General features: G+C 40.9%; 1 protein-coding gene across 1 annotated transcript; it reads left to right on the forward strand.

Annotated features, from left to right (window-relative positions):
• The first annotated feature begins 618 nt into the window (after positions 1-618).
• tent5aa (terminal nucleotidyltransferase 5Aa) lies at positions 619-5758 on the forward strand. Its single transcript, XM_067391942.1, has 2 exons — positions 619-1312; positions 2225-5758. Exons 1-2 carry the CDS (start codon positions 890-892, stop codon positions 3002-3004), a joined length of 1203 nt encoding a protein of 400 aa, XP_067248043.1. The 5' UTR covers positions 619-889; the 3' UTR covers positions 3005-5758.
• The last annotated feature ends 9151 nt before the right edge of the window (positions 5759-14909 follow it).

The following is a 14909-nucleotide window of genomic DNA, read 5'->3' on the forward strand; positions in this document are numbered from 1 at the left end:
AGAGCAAGTCAGTATGAATTAAGAGGATTGTGTATGTATAACAAAATCAGGGCAAGAATTAATATTAAAAAAAAAAAGAAGAAGTATATCTGTCAAAGGAGTAAACTTATGGAATAATTGTGACAAGGAATTAAAATTGTGTACATCTCTTCAAGAAAATGTTTAAAAACAAGGTAATAAATAATCATATAATTTAATATGTAATATTTGAGTATGTAATATTTAAACTATTATATTATAATTCGAAATGTGTATTTTGGAAATTATCTATGTATATTTTTGGAAAATGTCTTGTGTTATCTTGTAGTAATCAAGTCCAGGGGAAAAAAGTGACGTTCATTTGATATATGTGTATAAAGGGTAGGCATAATAAGCATAATAAGCCAAGGAGCGAAATATTTTTGTTGTTGTTGTATTTACTCGTGTATTTATTTAATTGCGTCTTTTTTTTATTTTCACATTTTGACATTGACTTTCTCTAAACTTTTCCACGGAGCCCCTAGCACCCCTAAGCGACGCCCCGGGGGTCCCCGGACCTCCTCAGTTTTGAAAAGCCCTGTGCTAAATGACTAAATATGTGCGTTTGAGAGCACAGCTGTGGAGAGAAGCGTCGTGTGCTCTCATTGGGTTGCTGCTGTGACAGTGGACTGAGTGTGAGTCTCGTGGAGTGATAGGCGTGACCTGAGGCGCACAGAAAGCCTCAGCACTGCCACACTGCTGTCATACTACACTCTCAAGCTGGACGTATGACACTCTTCACATCACAAGGACAGACCTCAGAAGTGTCTCGAGCGCATGATGCGTCTCCTCTGTAACTCTCCTCGCAACATCTCCAGGCAGTAGATCGGTCGAGCACGCCACTTCCCCGATTCCTCCAACAGACCCGACGATGGCTGAAGAGGAGAGCGCGAGGACAGTTTCGGACTCAAACACGGACAGCACGAACTTTAGCGTGTTAAGCTGGGAGCAGGTCCAGCGCCTGGACCTCATCCTGACCGAGAGCATCCCGATCCACGGCAGAGGAAACTTCCCCACGCTGCAGATGAAGCCGCGGCAGATCGTGACGGCGGTGCGGAGCCGCATGCGGGAGCAGCGCATCCATGTGCGGGACGTGCGGCTCAACGGATCCGCTGCCAGCCACGTACTCCACGAGGACAGCGGACTCGGCTACAAGGACCTGGACCTCATATTCTGCGTGGACCTGAAGGGAGAGACGGAGTTTCAGATCGTCAAGAACATAGTGCTGGACTGTCTGTTGGACTTTTTACCTGATGGGGTCAACAAAGAGAAAATCACACCGTTGACCCTGAAGGTGAGTGTTCAGATTTAAGAGGGTGTAGTTGACAAATGGACTTTACAGGTTCAGAACGTTTATATTTCAGGTGTTTAACCTGTTTCTTTGAAGTTTTAATTAAACAAAATTTACAGTTAAGCAATGTGGCAGTATAATAGTATTGTGCAATAACAAAAAAGTAAAATAAAGTTTTTTTTTGCGGTGATGCCATTGAAGAACCATTTATGGTGATCATTTCTAAAAACAAACAATGCCACAAAAGAACCTTCATTTTTAGAGTCTATGCAAAGTTTTTTTTTTTTTTTTTTTTTTTGGCATCTTAATAGTTGAAATTATTTTCATCTTTCTTTTCGACTATTTCTAATTGTTTAGATTCAAATTGCACATATTTTTCACTACTAAGGAGTGTAAAAAGGTGAGTAATTTAGGCACACAGTACAGTTACTTTAGCATTGAGGGGACGCCATTTATTGTTTTTCATTAGAACCTTGAAGAACCAGTTCATACCAAATCTTTGATAATCATTTTATAGGAAAATGTTCACAGATACAAAGTATAGCATGTCACACTGTAGGCTTTCACTGCTTGACTTCTCTTCATGTGTTTTTTATTTTTATTTTCTTAGTGTGTAATTTAAGATCATCTGCATGGATACCCATAGTCTCCAATGACATTCAGTAGAAATGCAATTAGAGTAGTTTATTGATAGGCTGGTGAAATGTTGGTTTTCTGTCAGTAAGAGGATTGCGCTAAAGCAGGTTAAAGCCAATCGAGCATTCTCAGACTCTTAGATCTCCTGCGACAGATAATGTCGGAGAAGTGATTTGGCAAACGGATGTGTATTTGAATGTATTTCATGCAGTTCCGTTTCAATAATAATAAAACCGTGATCTCACTGATCTGACAACAGTTCCTTGTCTTTTTGTGCAGGAAGCATATGTGCAGAAGATGGTGAAAGTGTGCAATGATTCAGACCGCTGGAGTCTTATCTCTCTCTCCAACAACCGGGGCAAAAATGTAGAGCTCAAGTTCGTGGACTCTTTGCGCCGGCAGTTCGAGTTCAGTGTCGATTCTTTCCAGATTAAGCTAGACTCTCTGCTTCTTTTCTACGAGTGCTCCGAGAACCCCATGGCCAGAACGTTTCACCCCACCATCATCGGCGAGAGCGTGTACGGAGACTTCGCCATGGCACTGGACCACTTGCGCAACAAGGTGATCTGCACGAGGAACCCGGAGGAGATCCGAGGAGGCGGCCTGCTGAAGTACTGCCATCTTCTGGTGAGGGGATTTCGCGCTGCCTCCGAGTCGGAGATGAAGTCTCTCCAGCGCTACATGTGCTCCCGCTTCTTCATCGACTTCTCGGACATCTGCGAACAGCAGCGCAAGCTGGAGTCTTACCTCCAGAACCACTTTGTGGGCTTGGAGGACCGCAAGTACGATTATCTAACGACGCTGCATGGGGTGGTTAACGAGAGCACGGTGTGTCTGATGGGACACGAGCGGCGGCAGACCTTAGGGCTGATCGCCATGTTGGCAGTGCGTGTGCTGGCCGAGCAGAACGTCATACCCAACGTAGCGAATGTCACTTGCTATTACCAACCTGCCCCTTATGTAGCAGACGGTAACTTCAGCAATTATTACATTGCCCAAGTTCAGCCGGTCTTTACCTGCCATCAGCAAACCTACTCCACGTGGCTACCGTGCAACTGAGAGATGGTGAAAAAGATTCGACTCGTAAGCGAGCTGAAATTGTTTCGCAATTGTCTCACTTCCCCCAATGTGCATCAATGCTTGAGTGAAATGAACCGGGCTCAGTGAAAAACAGCTCCAGTGGGGTTTTTGTTTGTGCAGACTGGTGCTGTTTTCTGAAATGAGATGGCCATTTGGAGGGGAACTTCTGCTCTGCCTTGCTTAATTCTTGGCTGATCGTGAAGCTTTAAACCTACTAACGTGTTTCTGACCGGTCGACACTGTCAAGAACATTTCACGTCAGTCGTTAGATGCATCAAAAGGGAAGCTTTAGTCCAAACAGAACCAGATGTATTGCAAAGAACCTTTCACAAAGACTCTCTGAACGAGGGGAAAAAGTCAAAAAGTACAACGCATACAGTTTGTACAAACCAAAGATTTTAAGATTGTATTTTTATACCCAGACTATCAAATGATAGTGCTGTCTATATTTGTACATGTGAATGCATTCAAAGTGCCTAATGTCAATGCAGTATGCTGAGGTGAGCAAAGCAACCTCGTAATCTCGAAATACACGACAAAGGGACTAAAAGCTTGTGAATGTACTTGATGTGTCCTGATTTACAAGTGTCATTTTTCTTCACGGTTATTTCTGAAGCAGTATGTCGTGTAATTGAACTCTTAATTTATTGTTTCTGAGCAGCATCCAGATAACAAACGTGAGATGTAAATCCGTCTTTTTTGTTGCATTTCTCAGCGTGTCAACATTCGTGCCAGCTTTAAAGCAGACGGCATCCTGTGTCAGGTGAGCGTCGAGGTCACATGCATGTCAGCGTACGGCAGAAAACAAAGGAAAGACTTGTTTCGTAGAAAAAGTGAAGTTCGTTTCCTAACTTTCTAGAAGGAAGATATTTGCAGAAGCACCTTTGATGGTAGGACATTATTTGCTGTAACATCCAAGCAGGGAATTCGACAGCTCTTGCTGAAGCGGTCCAAACTAAAACGGGCTGTGTTCGTCACAGCTGCTCTGTCGGCTAAACCTGACCCCACATTCACCCCCTGTTAACAGAGTGTTAACCTGTTCTTGATTAATAGCGCTGAGGAAGGAAGTAGGCGGAGCTTGAGCATATATGTTTAGACTTGACAAAGAGACTTGAGAGGAGAAGGAAGAGGAAAGCGAGAGTGCGAGAGAGAGAAGCGAGGACGCAGACGAGAGGGAGGGAGAGAGGGAGGGCTGGAGAGATGGGTGCAGCTGGTGAAGGGGTTTATCTCCCTCGACAAATGTCTTTTAATCAATACGGCTTATTTCATTACTATGAGCAATTGAGCTGAACAGACACAAGCATTTAATAGGTCTGAGACGCACAGATCCTTTTGATTCACTGGAATGCAAACTTTGCAGTTGAGTTTCCAATATTTCATCATATCATATCACTCAACTCAAGTGCTCGTATCAATCAAATTTGGCATCATCAAGATTAAATGAGCAGAAATAAGCTTGCATTTGTGAGATTTGAGATTTTAAAGGGGTCATTTCATACTGCATTTCCCTCGCAATGTTTTTTTTTCTTTTCTAAATAGTTTTCATCAGCATTTTCCAACATTTTCTGATCTTCGGATGTATAGGACTTCATTGAAACCCCTGCTCTTTGCTCGGCTCATACACAAGCTTTTGGGTATTTTTGGGCTTTTTCTTAATGACACATTCTTTGCGAAGGTTTCGGATCACACAGTAGACATCACTGATGTGTAAATAATGTCTGTTGTCAGAAAGTTGTGGATGTTTAGTTTCAGTAAATGCTCTTTTTGGACTGGGAAGAAAGTTTTGATTTCTAAAAGTTACAGTATGGTTATATAGTATTCCCAAATGTATTTGTCAGCTGAACCATTTTGACTTAAAATATTTATTTGAAATACCCTCTAAGATTTTAAGTTAATATTTCAAAAAATTCTATAATATTAACAACAATAACAGCACATTCGCATGTTCATGGTTCTCTGATGTTGGTTAATTGTCAATGACGTGCAGGTAAACAAATCTTTAAGTGCTTTATTTTAAATATTTTTACTTTACAATTATTTATTTCGATTTTTATATTTTTATGATTGAATTATTAGGTTTTCATGAACTCAAGAACCCATGCACTTCCCACCTTATATAGCACATCAAACTGTTTTATCTCAAAATATGATTCCTTGTGATATGACCCCTTTAAAATCATCAATGGATGCATTTCTAATGATTTTAAGATATGGTCGTTGAAGTGATATCAGTCAGTAGATTTTGCATTAACATTAGTTTTTAACCATTGGGGTCTGTGCCGATCAGGAGGGCCGTGTGGTGCACCTGTGCATGTTCACACATCTCATCTTTTTTAGTTTTTTACACATTTGCATCTCCTGTTTGTGGTTCTCCCTCCAGTTTGTTGTTATGTTTATCTTAACATTTTGACAGTATCCTGTGGATTGTGCTGACAGCGGGATGTTTGACTCGCTCTGTGAAGTTTGGAGTTCCATTCTTGCCATTCATCGGATGATGCCAAACGCTTAGTGGTCAAATGTCTTGTAAAAAAAAAAAAAAAAAAAGTATATTTTTAGGACAAACAAACATTATGCTTGTTTTTCTGTTTGTATCAGTGAATTTAATTGTCATTCTGCTTTGAATTCTTTGTTCAAGCTGCTAAATGTCTTTTTTTAAAAGAAAAAAAAATGCTTATTTTGTGTATAATTTTTGTTCAGTTGTTTAAAGATTTGAAACATGTTTTCCTCAATAAAAAAAAGAAGAATTGCACCAATTGCAGAATGTCACTTTGTCACATTTAACTGTATATTGTACATTTTCTCAAGACATTTTCATTATGCTCATGTATTTAAGTTGACAGTTTAGCCTCCTTTGTTTAATATTTAAGTCTAACATATAAAATATAAGGGTCTTATCAAACTACAATAAGAATAGCTTTGTCTGCTGGATAAATGTATTGATTTTGCTTGCACCAAAAACTTGTGTCCCATAGATTGTGCCAAATCAGCCAAAACTGCCTAGAAACTAGATACTGTATAATGTAATTCCTGTGATTCCAGCGACACTTGCAGTAAAAAACTGCAAAACAAAAAAGATATGAGAAAGAAATTTAACACTAAAAATAAAAATTTTATATAGATAATGTAAATGTAATTAGAGAACATATCCTCAATATCGTAATTTATTACAGAGTGATAGTACTAATATGTTAGAGTGAAAATCTTTTTCATGAAGAGAAAGAAAAGTAATTTTATAGGGTACCAGACTCAGACAATGTCACCAGATTCTGCACACGCAATATAATTGATTAATAATTCTATAGGTTTCCAATAACTGTGGACTACAGGGACTGAATTGTACGTTTTGAACACAAATGCAAACAGGTCAATTGAAAAGGTTGTTTGGGGTGAACTGCGTCAGAACGACCACAATAACTTTGTGCCTTCCATTGCTTTTACAGCAGGTCAGGCATTCGACAGCAGCCACACTCAGTGAGCAATAAACATATGTCTTGGTGAGATGACATTTGTGTAAAGCCACAGTCTGCTGGACATAGATATGACATCAGCAGTCACCCGGGGCAACCAGACCTTTAGACGGGTCATCCTTTAGTGCATGCTAAGAATAGAGCTCAGCTATCACTGAGTATTTCTGCTTTATGTTCGATGAACAATTATTTTGTCAAATATGACGTCATAGCTTTGTGTTATGTATAGTCCACTAAAAACACTAGGTCTGTTCCTTGCCTACATAGGCAGATGGTCACTTATAGGCAGAAACCCTTAATGGTCACTCGTGCGTCACTCAAATAGCACCCTGACTTAAAGTGCATAGAGACTGTAACTTTAACGTTAGCATGTTGCTAAGCTAACAATAAAATACTCTCATATGCAGAAAAATACAAATATTTGGTGAAATAGACAGAATAGATCATTTGTGTTTTTATATACTTTAGAGTATTGAATAAAATATTGCAGAGTATATCATATAATAAACATTTTTGTGCTCTGGATAAAACACACAAGCACACCGTCACCTGGAAACATTAAGATTGGGAACATCTGGTGATTTTTATTTACAAGTGCACCAAAAATCCAATAATCCAGTATTGATGAGATATACAAGTGTACAGTCCTACAAAACAAAGTACCAAAAAAACAAGTAAACAAGCAACATTCTGGAGTGTGTCCGCTGCTCTTAAAGGCCAGACTCCGCCCCTTTTCCGGGGACACTTCCATTACAATAGTAAGTTTCATAAATTATTATATATCCGCATATTCAGATACATAAAATAACTTAACACCATAATAAAATAACACAATGCAAATTAACTTATTAATTAAACAATAGACATAACCATAGTAAACAAGGAAACAATAACACAACTATATGTGGAACCCCACATATAAACAAGCCCACGACGTCATAACTGCCCACCCTATGTAATCTCGTGTTGGTCTGCACAACACCCAGTATCCCAATTACGGCAACATGTAACACAAACAATTCAACAATAAAACATAAAACCAAATAGACAATGGGTATGTATGATAAGACAGAGTGTTTGGAATGTGGATGAATGGCCAAGTGAACCACTTGGTGAAGAAGGTCACTTGTTCACATCACCTCCCCCCTCTCCAGGGACTGTTAGGGAACCTGGACAGGTAGTCGGCCACAAGGTTCTTCCTACCGGGAAAATTTAGGATCTGGAGGGTGTTGGGCTGGAGAGCTAGATGCCATCGAGTAACTCAAGCATTGTGGTCTTTCATGGTGTGAATCCAGGTTAGTGCCCAATAGTCATGTCACATTTCTACCCCAGGAGGTAATAGAGCAGGGCCTCCAGGGACCAGAGACACTCCTTTTTGATGGTTGAGTACCTGGTCTCCCTGGGTACAAGCTTTCTGCTCAGGAACACCACAGGTTTCTCAGCTCCAGTAGTCCCCTGGGCCAGTACCGCTCCGATCCCCTTGTCGGAGGAATCTACTTGTACCAGGAATCACTGGTTGAAGTGAAGGCTTTGTTCTGAACACCGGTTCAGTACACATCTTGTCTTTCAAGGTGTTGAACGCCCTTTGGCAGGCCTTGGTCAACTCCACCGGAGTGCTTTCAATAATAAGTCAGTTTGCGGTGCTGCAATCTTAGCAAAGTCTGGTATGAATCGTCGATACCAGCCCAAAAGACCTAGGAAGGATCAAACCTCCTTCTTCATCCTAGGCCTGCACTGAATTGCTTCCACCTTGCAAAACTGTGGTCGCAGTTCACTATTGCCCAGTTGGTATCCAAGGTAGGTGGTCTCACACTTTGCCCACTCGCAATTGATGACATTTAAGTTCAGGCCCACTGCTGGATCTTCTCCAGGGTCAGTGTCAGATGGTTCACGTGGTCTGATGTGTTGTAGCTGTAGATGACAACATCAGCCAAATAGGCAGCCGCCCACTCTTCACAGCCCTGGACAACTTGGTCTATTAGCCACTGGAAGGTGGCAGGTGCCCCGTGCAGTAAACTGGTATAGTCCAAAGGATTTCCTGAAGGTGGCAAGAGGTTTGGAGTTCAGTACGAGGGGCACTTGCCAGCACCTCTTACACAGGTCCCAGTGTCGTGATGTACTTGGCCTGTCCAATCTGCTCCAACAGGTCATCGATCCGTCCTTCTTTGGCACGATGACGAGCGTGCTACTCCATTCGGTTGTGGAGGCTTCAATGACGCCCAACTCCTTCATTATCTCGATCTCTGCCTTCAAAGGGTTCAACAGTCTTTCTAGGATTCAGTAGGGTCGCTGTCTTGATGGTGTAGAGTCAGTGATGTGGATGGCCTCTGCCGAAACAGTGACGACAACCTGTCAAGGAGGTCTCACAGTTAGTGCTGTAATGGAAAACTTATCTGTTTGATTTATGTAGACTGACAAATATGCATCACATTAAGTTTATTTTATGTTGAACCTGAGTAATCAAAATGAATGGAAATTTTATATGCAATTCAAATACATAACTCTTAAATTTAGACATAAATATTTTTTGGAGTGGCATCTATGCTTTTTATGTACAGCTAGTTATAAAACCTGTAACCTAGTCCTAACCCACAGCCTAACCATGCACTTTTACAATAATAAAAACACTTTATTTTACAGTGACCTGTTACACATCTTACATATACTTACTCTAGTAAAAAGAGTACATTATGCATAGTTACAAGCAACTAACCATAAACAAAACAATAACCCCAACCTTAATTATATAGTATGTTGTTCATTAATATAACTTATTTGAGTATTTATCTGCATAATTACACTGTAACAAGGACATCTTAAAAGTGTAACCAAAAATACATTTACTTCCTTTATATCTTCCTTTATACTTCCTTTTTACAAATGAAAACGTACCCCAAAAGAGTTTTTATCAGATTGACTCCATCTTCTGTCCAATATGATTTTTTCCCCCCAACTTCCATTTCTTAGCCAGGCTTCCTTATGTGTGAAGGAAACATGCAATGTTGCCTCAGAATTTGACCAAAATGAGTTATCTTTATCATCTTAAACAGTCTTCAAAACAAAGAGCAGCTGATGTTGCCAGAATGCTCTCTAAGTAGGCAGCTCAGAAACTGTCTGAGTTTTGGATCAGACTTCTGATCTTCTTTATGATCGTGAGCAGCCACATGAGAGTCTTTAAAGAGAACACATGAAATCCCAAGCTATTTGATGAGTTTATTTTTGAAATCAGAGCCCAGCAGAAACTCTGGCAGTCTTGGAGCGAGGTGAACTATCTCTCTGTTCTTACTAGACCGGTAGGTATACAGAGTCCTGTCAGAATCGTCAAATACATTCTCTCCGTTGCCTAATGCGTTTTCCAATCGTGGACTGGAGAGCTGCCGGCTATTCCATGGGACCTTTTCCCTTTCGTTTCCGTGAGGCGTTTTTTCCAGATGAAGAGATTTATGGAATTGGAGAAACGCTGAAGGAAAGTGACATTGTTTCCCAGAGCAAAGCCCTCTTCTCTGTGTAAGTGCCGAGGAATTACCTCGACTTCCAACAGACTCACTGCCTGCTACCGACTGCCGACACCACATTAATTCACCATTCCACCTTGTCAAAACAAACTCACTGAATACATACAGAAGTATGCTGTAAACACTTTCTTAAAGCACAACTTTACTGTTATATACACATATGTAACATATACAAATACACAGAAATGTGCTCTTATGCTCACAAAGGCTGCATTTATTTTATAAAATTACAGTAAAAACAGTAATATTGTGAATATTACAATTTAAAACTATTAAAACTATTTAATAAACTATTTAAAACTATTTTCTATTGTAATATATTTTAAAATGTAATTTATTCCTGTGATGGCAACGCTGAATTTTCAGCATCATTACCCAAGTATTGTCAATGTTGAAAACAGTTGTGCTGCTTCATATTTTTGTGGAAACCATGATACATTTTTTGGAGGATTCTTTGATGATTAGAAAGTTTAAATAGAAATATTTATTTGAAACAGAAATCTTGTAGTTATTTTACTGCTCATATTTCAGCACAATGGATCTACTGTACATATACATGTTTGTGAAACTGAAATTTCCATTATATACCTCTTTGATTGGAAGTGACAATGTCAAGGCAAAACATTTTTATTTAAATAGCACATTTCATTCACAATGGTATTTCAAAGTGCACATAGGCATGACATGGAGAAAGTCATCCATTCTCCAAACCACTTGTCCTCTGTGGATTTGTGGGAACTTTATAATCCTTTAAGAATATATAAATGAATGAAATGAAATGCTGAAATGAAGGAAATGCAAAATTAAACACATATTGCAAAAAATGATAAGGAAACGAAAAAAGAATGAAATGGACATAAACTGAAACAAACTAATTGAAGTTAGTACTACATCCAGGTGTTTATTTGCTCAGTGCACTGGAATAGACCCCACTTACACTAGTGGATACTGCTTAATACCAGTGTAAACAGACCACATTCAGAGGCTGTCAAAACTGCATTGTAGTTTCAGACAATCTGAGACTGATGATAATTCCAGGTAAAACAGGGCCTCTGGGGCTGTAACTGCTTGACGACACAGCTATATAAGTAGATTTGGATGTCATTTGCATAGTTATGATAAACAATTTTGGAGTTTTCCATTATTTAGTCTAGTAGTATTGAACAGGAAAGGTCCAAGGAGTGAACCCTGGTGGGCTCCAGTTTCAGCAGTTTCGTTTCAGACAAAAATTCTCTGTTCCCATCATACTCGTCTCACACACAACATAAAACTCTCATGTGGGAGGCACATGACTATAAAAACAAACTGATAGACCCCCTGTGGAAAATAAATGCTATGAATATAGGGAGAAATGAAGGTAAGATGAGCTTTTGAGAGAGGCGTGTTGCTGCTAGAAGACAAAGGATGTAGTCTCAGGCCAGCTATAAGTGTCTTCTCATTGTTGTGCATGTAACTCTGTCGTTCAGGGTTTTAAACAGACTGGGTGGAGTCTAGGAAGAGAGAGAGAAGGTGATCCCTTTGTCTGTGGGATTACACTCATTAGAGTTAGCAGGATTGCATTTAGTCACTCCCTGCTGCAGAGATAATCTCTCATACATACAGGGCAATAGGAAAGTAGGGTAAACCCACAGACAGATGAGACATGGAGCTGATGGAAAGCCACAGTTAATGGAATCTGTCATTAGGGCTTTGTCAGACATTGCTTCTTCATAGAGCAAAAGAAAATCATTTCATTTAAAGACATATAAGAATTGGAAACTTTCTTGATCATTTAAGATGTGTTCTTTCTGCTGTGAAAACATATTGTAACTGTCAAGCCTCCCTTCCAGAAAGTATGTTAAAATAACCCTCATTTCTGACATCAGGCCCTGAAACATGATCTCATGGCCTCTATTGGTTTTTCAGAAACTTGGCCCAAGTGCAGTAATTCAGAGGAAGTAGGATAGACACTATTATTGCAAAAAAGCAGAAAAACCAGTGATAAGAGTAAGTGGTCAAATGTGTCAAAGCTTGTGGTGTTCCTGTCTGTGTCTTTAACAAGATCTCTGATCATTTCCATCTGATCTGAACAGTTTGCCACACAAATAACACAATAAATACAAAAATTAATAAATGAACAAATGTGGATGGATGGATGAATGCATGAATATGGATGGATGGATGGATTAATGAATGAATATGGATGGATGGATTAATTAATGAATAAGGATGGATGGATGGATGGATGGATGGAGGGATGGATTATAATGAATGATAATGAATGATGATGATTATGAATGATGATGATGATGATGATAATGACTGAATGAATGAATAAAAGAAATGACAGAATAAATATAAATGAATGAATAAAATTAAATTAAATGAAACTAGGAAACAAATAGTAAGTTTTATCACTTCACTCCGGAACTACAAAGAGTAATCCTTCATTCACTGTGAAAAAGTGATGGACAATTCTGCGCAGACGTTTAATGCTTCCAGTAAGGGTCTGTTCAAATCATTAACCCTAATTATGAGCATCAGTAAAGTGATGCTTGCCTTAGCACTAATGGGAATGAAAATGAAATGATTTTTTTGTGGATTTTAAATCTTCCTCTTTCCCTCTTTCTCAACACCCATCGATCAGACATGAGCGAAGCTCCGACAGCCGCTGCTTTAATAAGGTCATTTCTGCATGCTGGAGGAGGAACATGGTCCATCTCACACTTTGAGAGGTTTGCACTGAGACAACAGACACAGAGTGAGTCACTCCACAGCGGCCACACTAAATGTCATCTGGGTTTATATCCGTGCTTGTATGTAAAAAAGAATTAAGCAGAAGACTGGACTGAAGCAGATGTTGGGTGTAACCAAATGTTTACAATAGGCGTATGTGTCACTCGCAATGAGCCATATACAGCACCATCATAAATAAACATGACATACTCCTTCACACCTCAGTATCATGGCTTTAGAAATAAAATACCATGTTGAGGACGGTCCTGTCAAAATGTTGTTATATGTTCATGAATTAAAATGAGGATTCATTCAAACAGTGCATTCTAAAAAACTTGTGTACTCAGTTGTGTTGTGTAGCAAAAATGAGTACACCCTCCTAAAAGTTACTAAATAAAACGAAATACATGTTTTCTGGTGTAAGTTTAAGGCAATGTTTGATCAACAGGTAAGTATGTTCAACCAAAACATTTAAAGAGAAATAATTTCTTGACAATTAAAAGTGTTAAATAGCCCACCGAATCATTCTCAGACTTAATGCTGACAACAATGGAAGCACTTGGGAGAGAACTGTCAGGAGAATTATTTCTTAGCACAAAAGAGGACAGTGGTGCAAGAGCAAATCATTGTTTTAAGTGTGAAAATATAGCAAAAGTAATACAGAAATTCAATACAAAGGACTTGTGACAAGGCCCCTGAAATAATCAGGCCTTCATTTTAAGTTTTCGTTCAGTAATGAGGGTTCCCTTTCAGTCGGTCAGGTTCGATGTACGTCAGTAGTGACCGACGAATTGGGATATGGCTAGAGAGCCCTATCAGCTTCGAGTGAACTAAAACAAGCCAATGGAATTGGCGTGCGTTATTTGCATAATGCACACCGCCTCTGACAGGTGTATATAAATAGGAAGCAGATGCAATCGCACTCTGTCTTTCACTTCGGAGCCAACCGCTGGTGTCTCCAGCTTTACAGACTTCATTGAAGTGAAACTAAATCAGCCTTGTGAAGATTTCAGTGTCTGGTGTTGGTGTGATGGCACAGCAGCGAGGTTGCAAGCTTCCCGAGAGGAGCCTGAGCAATTAAGCTCTCAATTGCTGTTCTCACAGCAAGTGAATTTCCCATATAAAACGCAGTTGTCTGTTGCGATTTGGGCCGGTTCCTCCGGTGTGTTTCGGGGTGTACCCGAACACATCGCATCATTCCCTGTGTGCTTCAGCACGAGAGAGCTGACTCTTCCCCTTCTAAAAGAGCTTCACAGACGAACCCTGCCTCTTTCTCAAGATGTCATTTCGTCTGTGCGTTACTGAGTGCGGTCATTCCCTGGTCCCTGCTGATGGGCACAATCGCTGCATCACGTGTTTGGGCATTCAGCACGCTGAAGCAGCTTTTGTGGATAGTTCATGTACTCACTGCGGGAACATGACTATCGCAGTTCTGAGATCGAGACTCTCGTTCCTTGGTTCTCAGGGAGCGGGGGTCCCCTCCCCTGTGCCCCGTTCGGCCACGTTTTCCGGCCCCGGTTAGAATCACGGTTCGGCGGTGTATAGGCAGGGTGATCTGAGGATCATGCTCAAGGCTTCCCCACCTAGCACCCCGCCCCGATGCCTTTCTTCCCGGAGGTGCACGATGAGGTGACCAGATATTGGCGGGTGCCGTATAGCGTTCGGGTGAGGTCTGGACCCTCGTCCGCCTTCACCTCCCTGGATGGCGGAGAGGCTAGGGGATATGTGTGGATTCCCCTAGGGGATATGTGTGAATTCCCCTCCGGGCGACTAAAATGACAGCGCGTTCTGTTGGTCATGCGATGTCTACCTTGGTAGTCCAGCAACACCACCTCTGGCTGACCTCGGCGGACATGAAGGAAACCGACAAACATCAGTTCCTGGACTCCCCTGTGTCCCCGGTCAGCCTTTTCGGTGACTAGGTGGAGAACTTCGACCAACAGTACTCTGCCGCACAGAAGCAGGCTGAAGCTATCAGACACGTCATGCCCAGGCGGCCCGCTGCTGCCTCCACCCTGCCGCCGGTGGCTCAGCCCCAGCCCGCTCATCGCCGAGGGTGCCCGCCCGCGTCGTCCTCCGCCCCTGCTAAGTTGGCCAAGCAGCAGCCTACACCAGCTAAACAGCAGGGTGCCGGTCGCGGACGTGGTGTCCAGCCCGTCTCAACCAAGCCAGGTAGTAAGTGGTCAA

This window comes from Chanodichthys erythropterus, chromosome 2, assembly GCF_024489055.1.
Source record: "Chanodichthys erythropterus isolate Z2021 chromosome 2, ASM2448905v1, whole genome shotgun sequence".
Lineage (NCBI taxonomy): Eukaryota > Metazoa > Chordata > Actinopteri > Cypriniformes > Xenocyprididae > Chanodichthys > Chanodichthys erythropterus.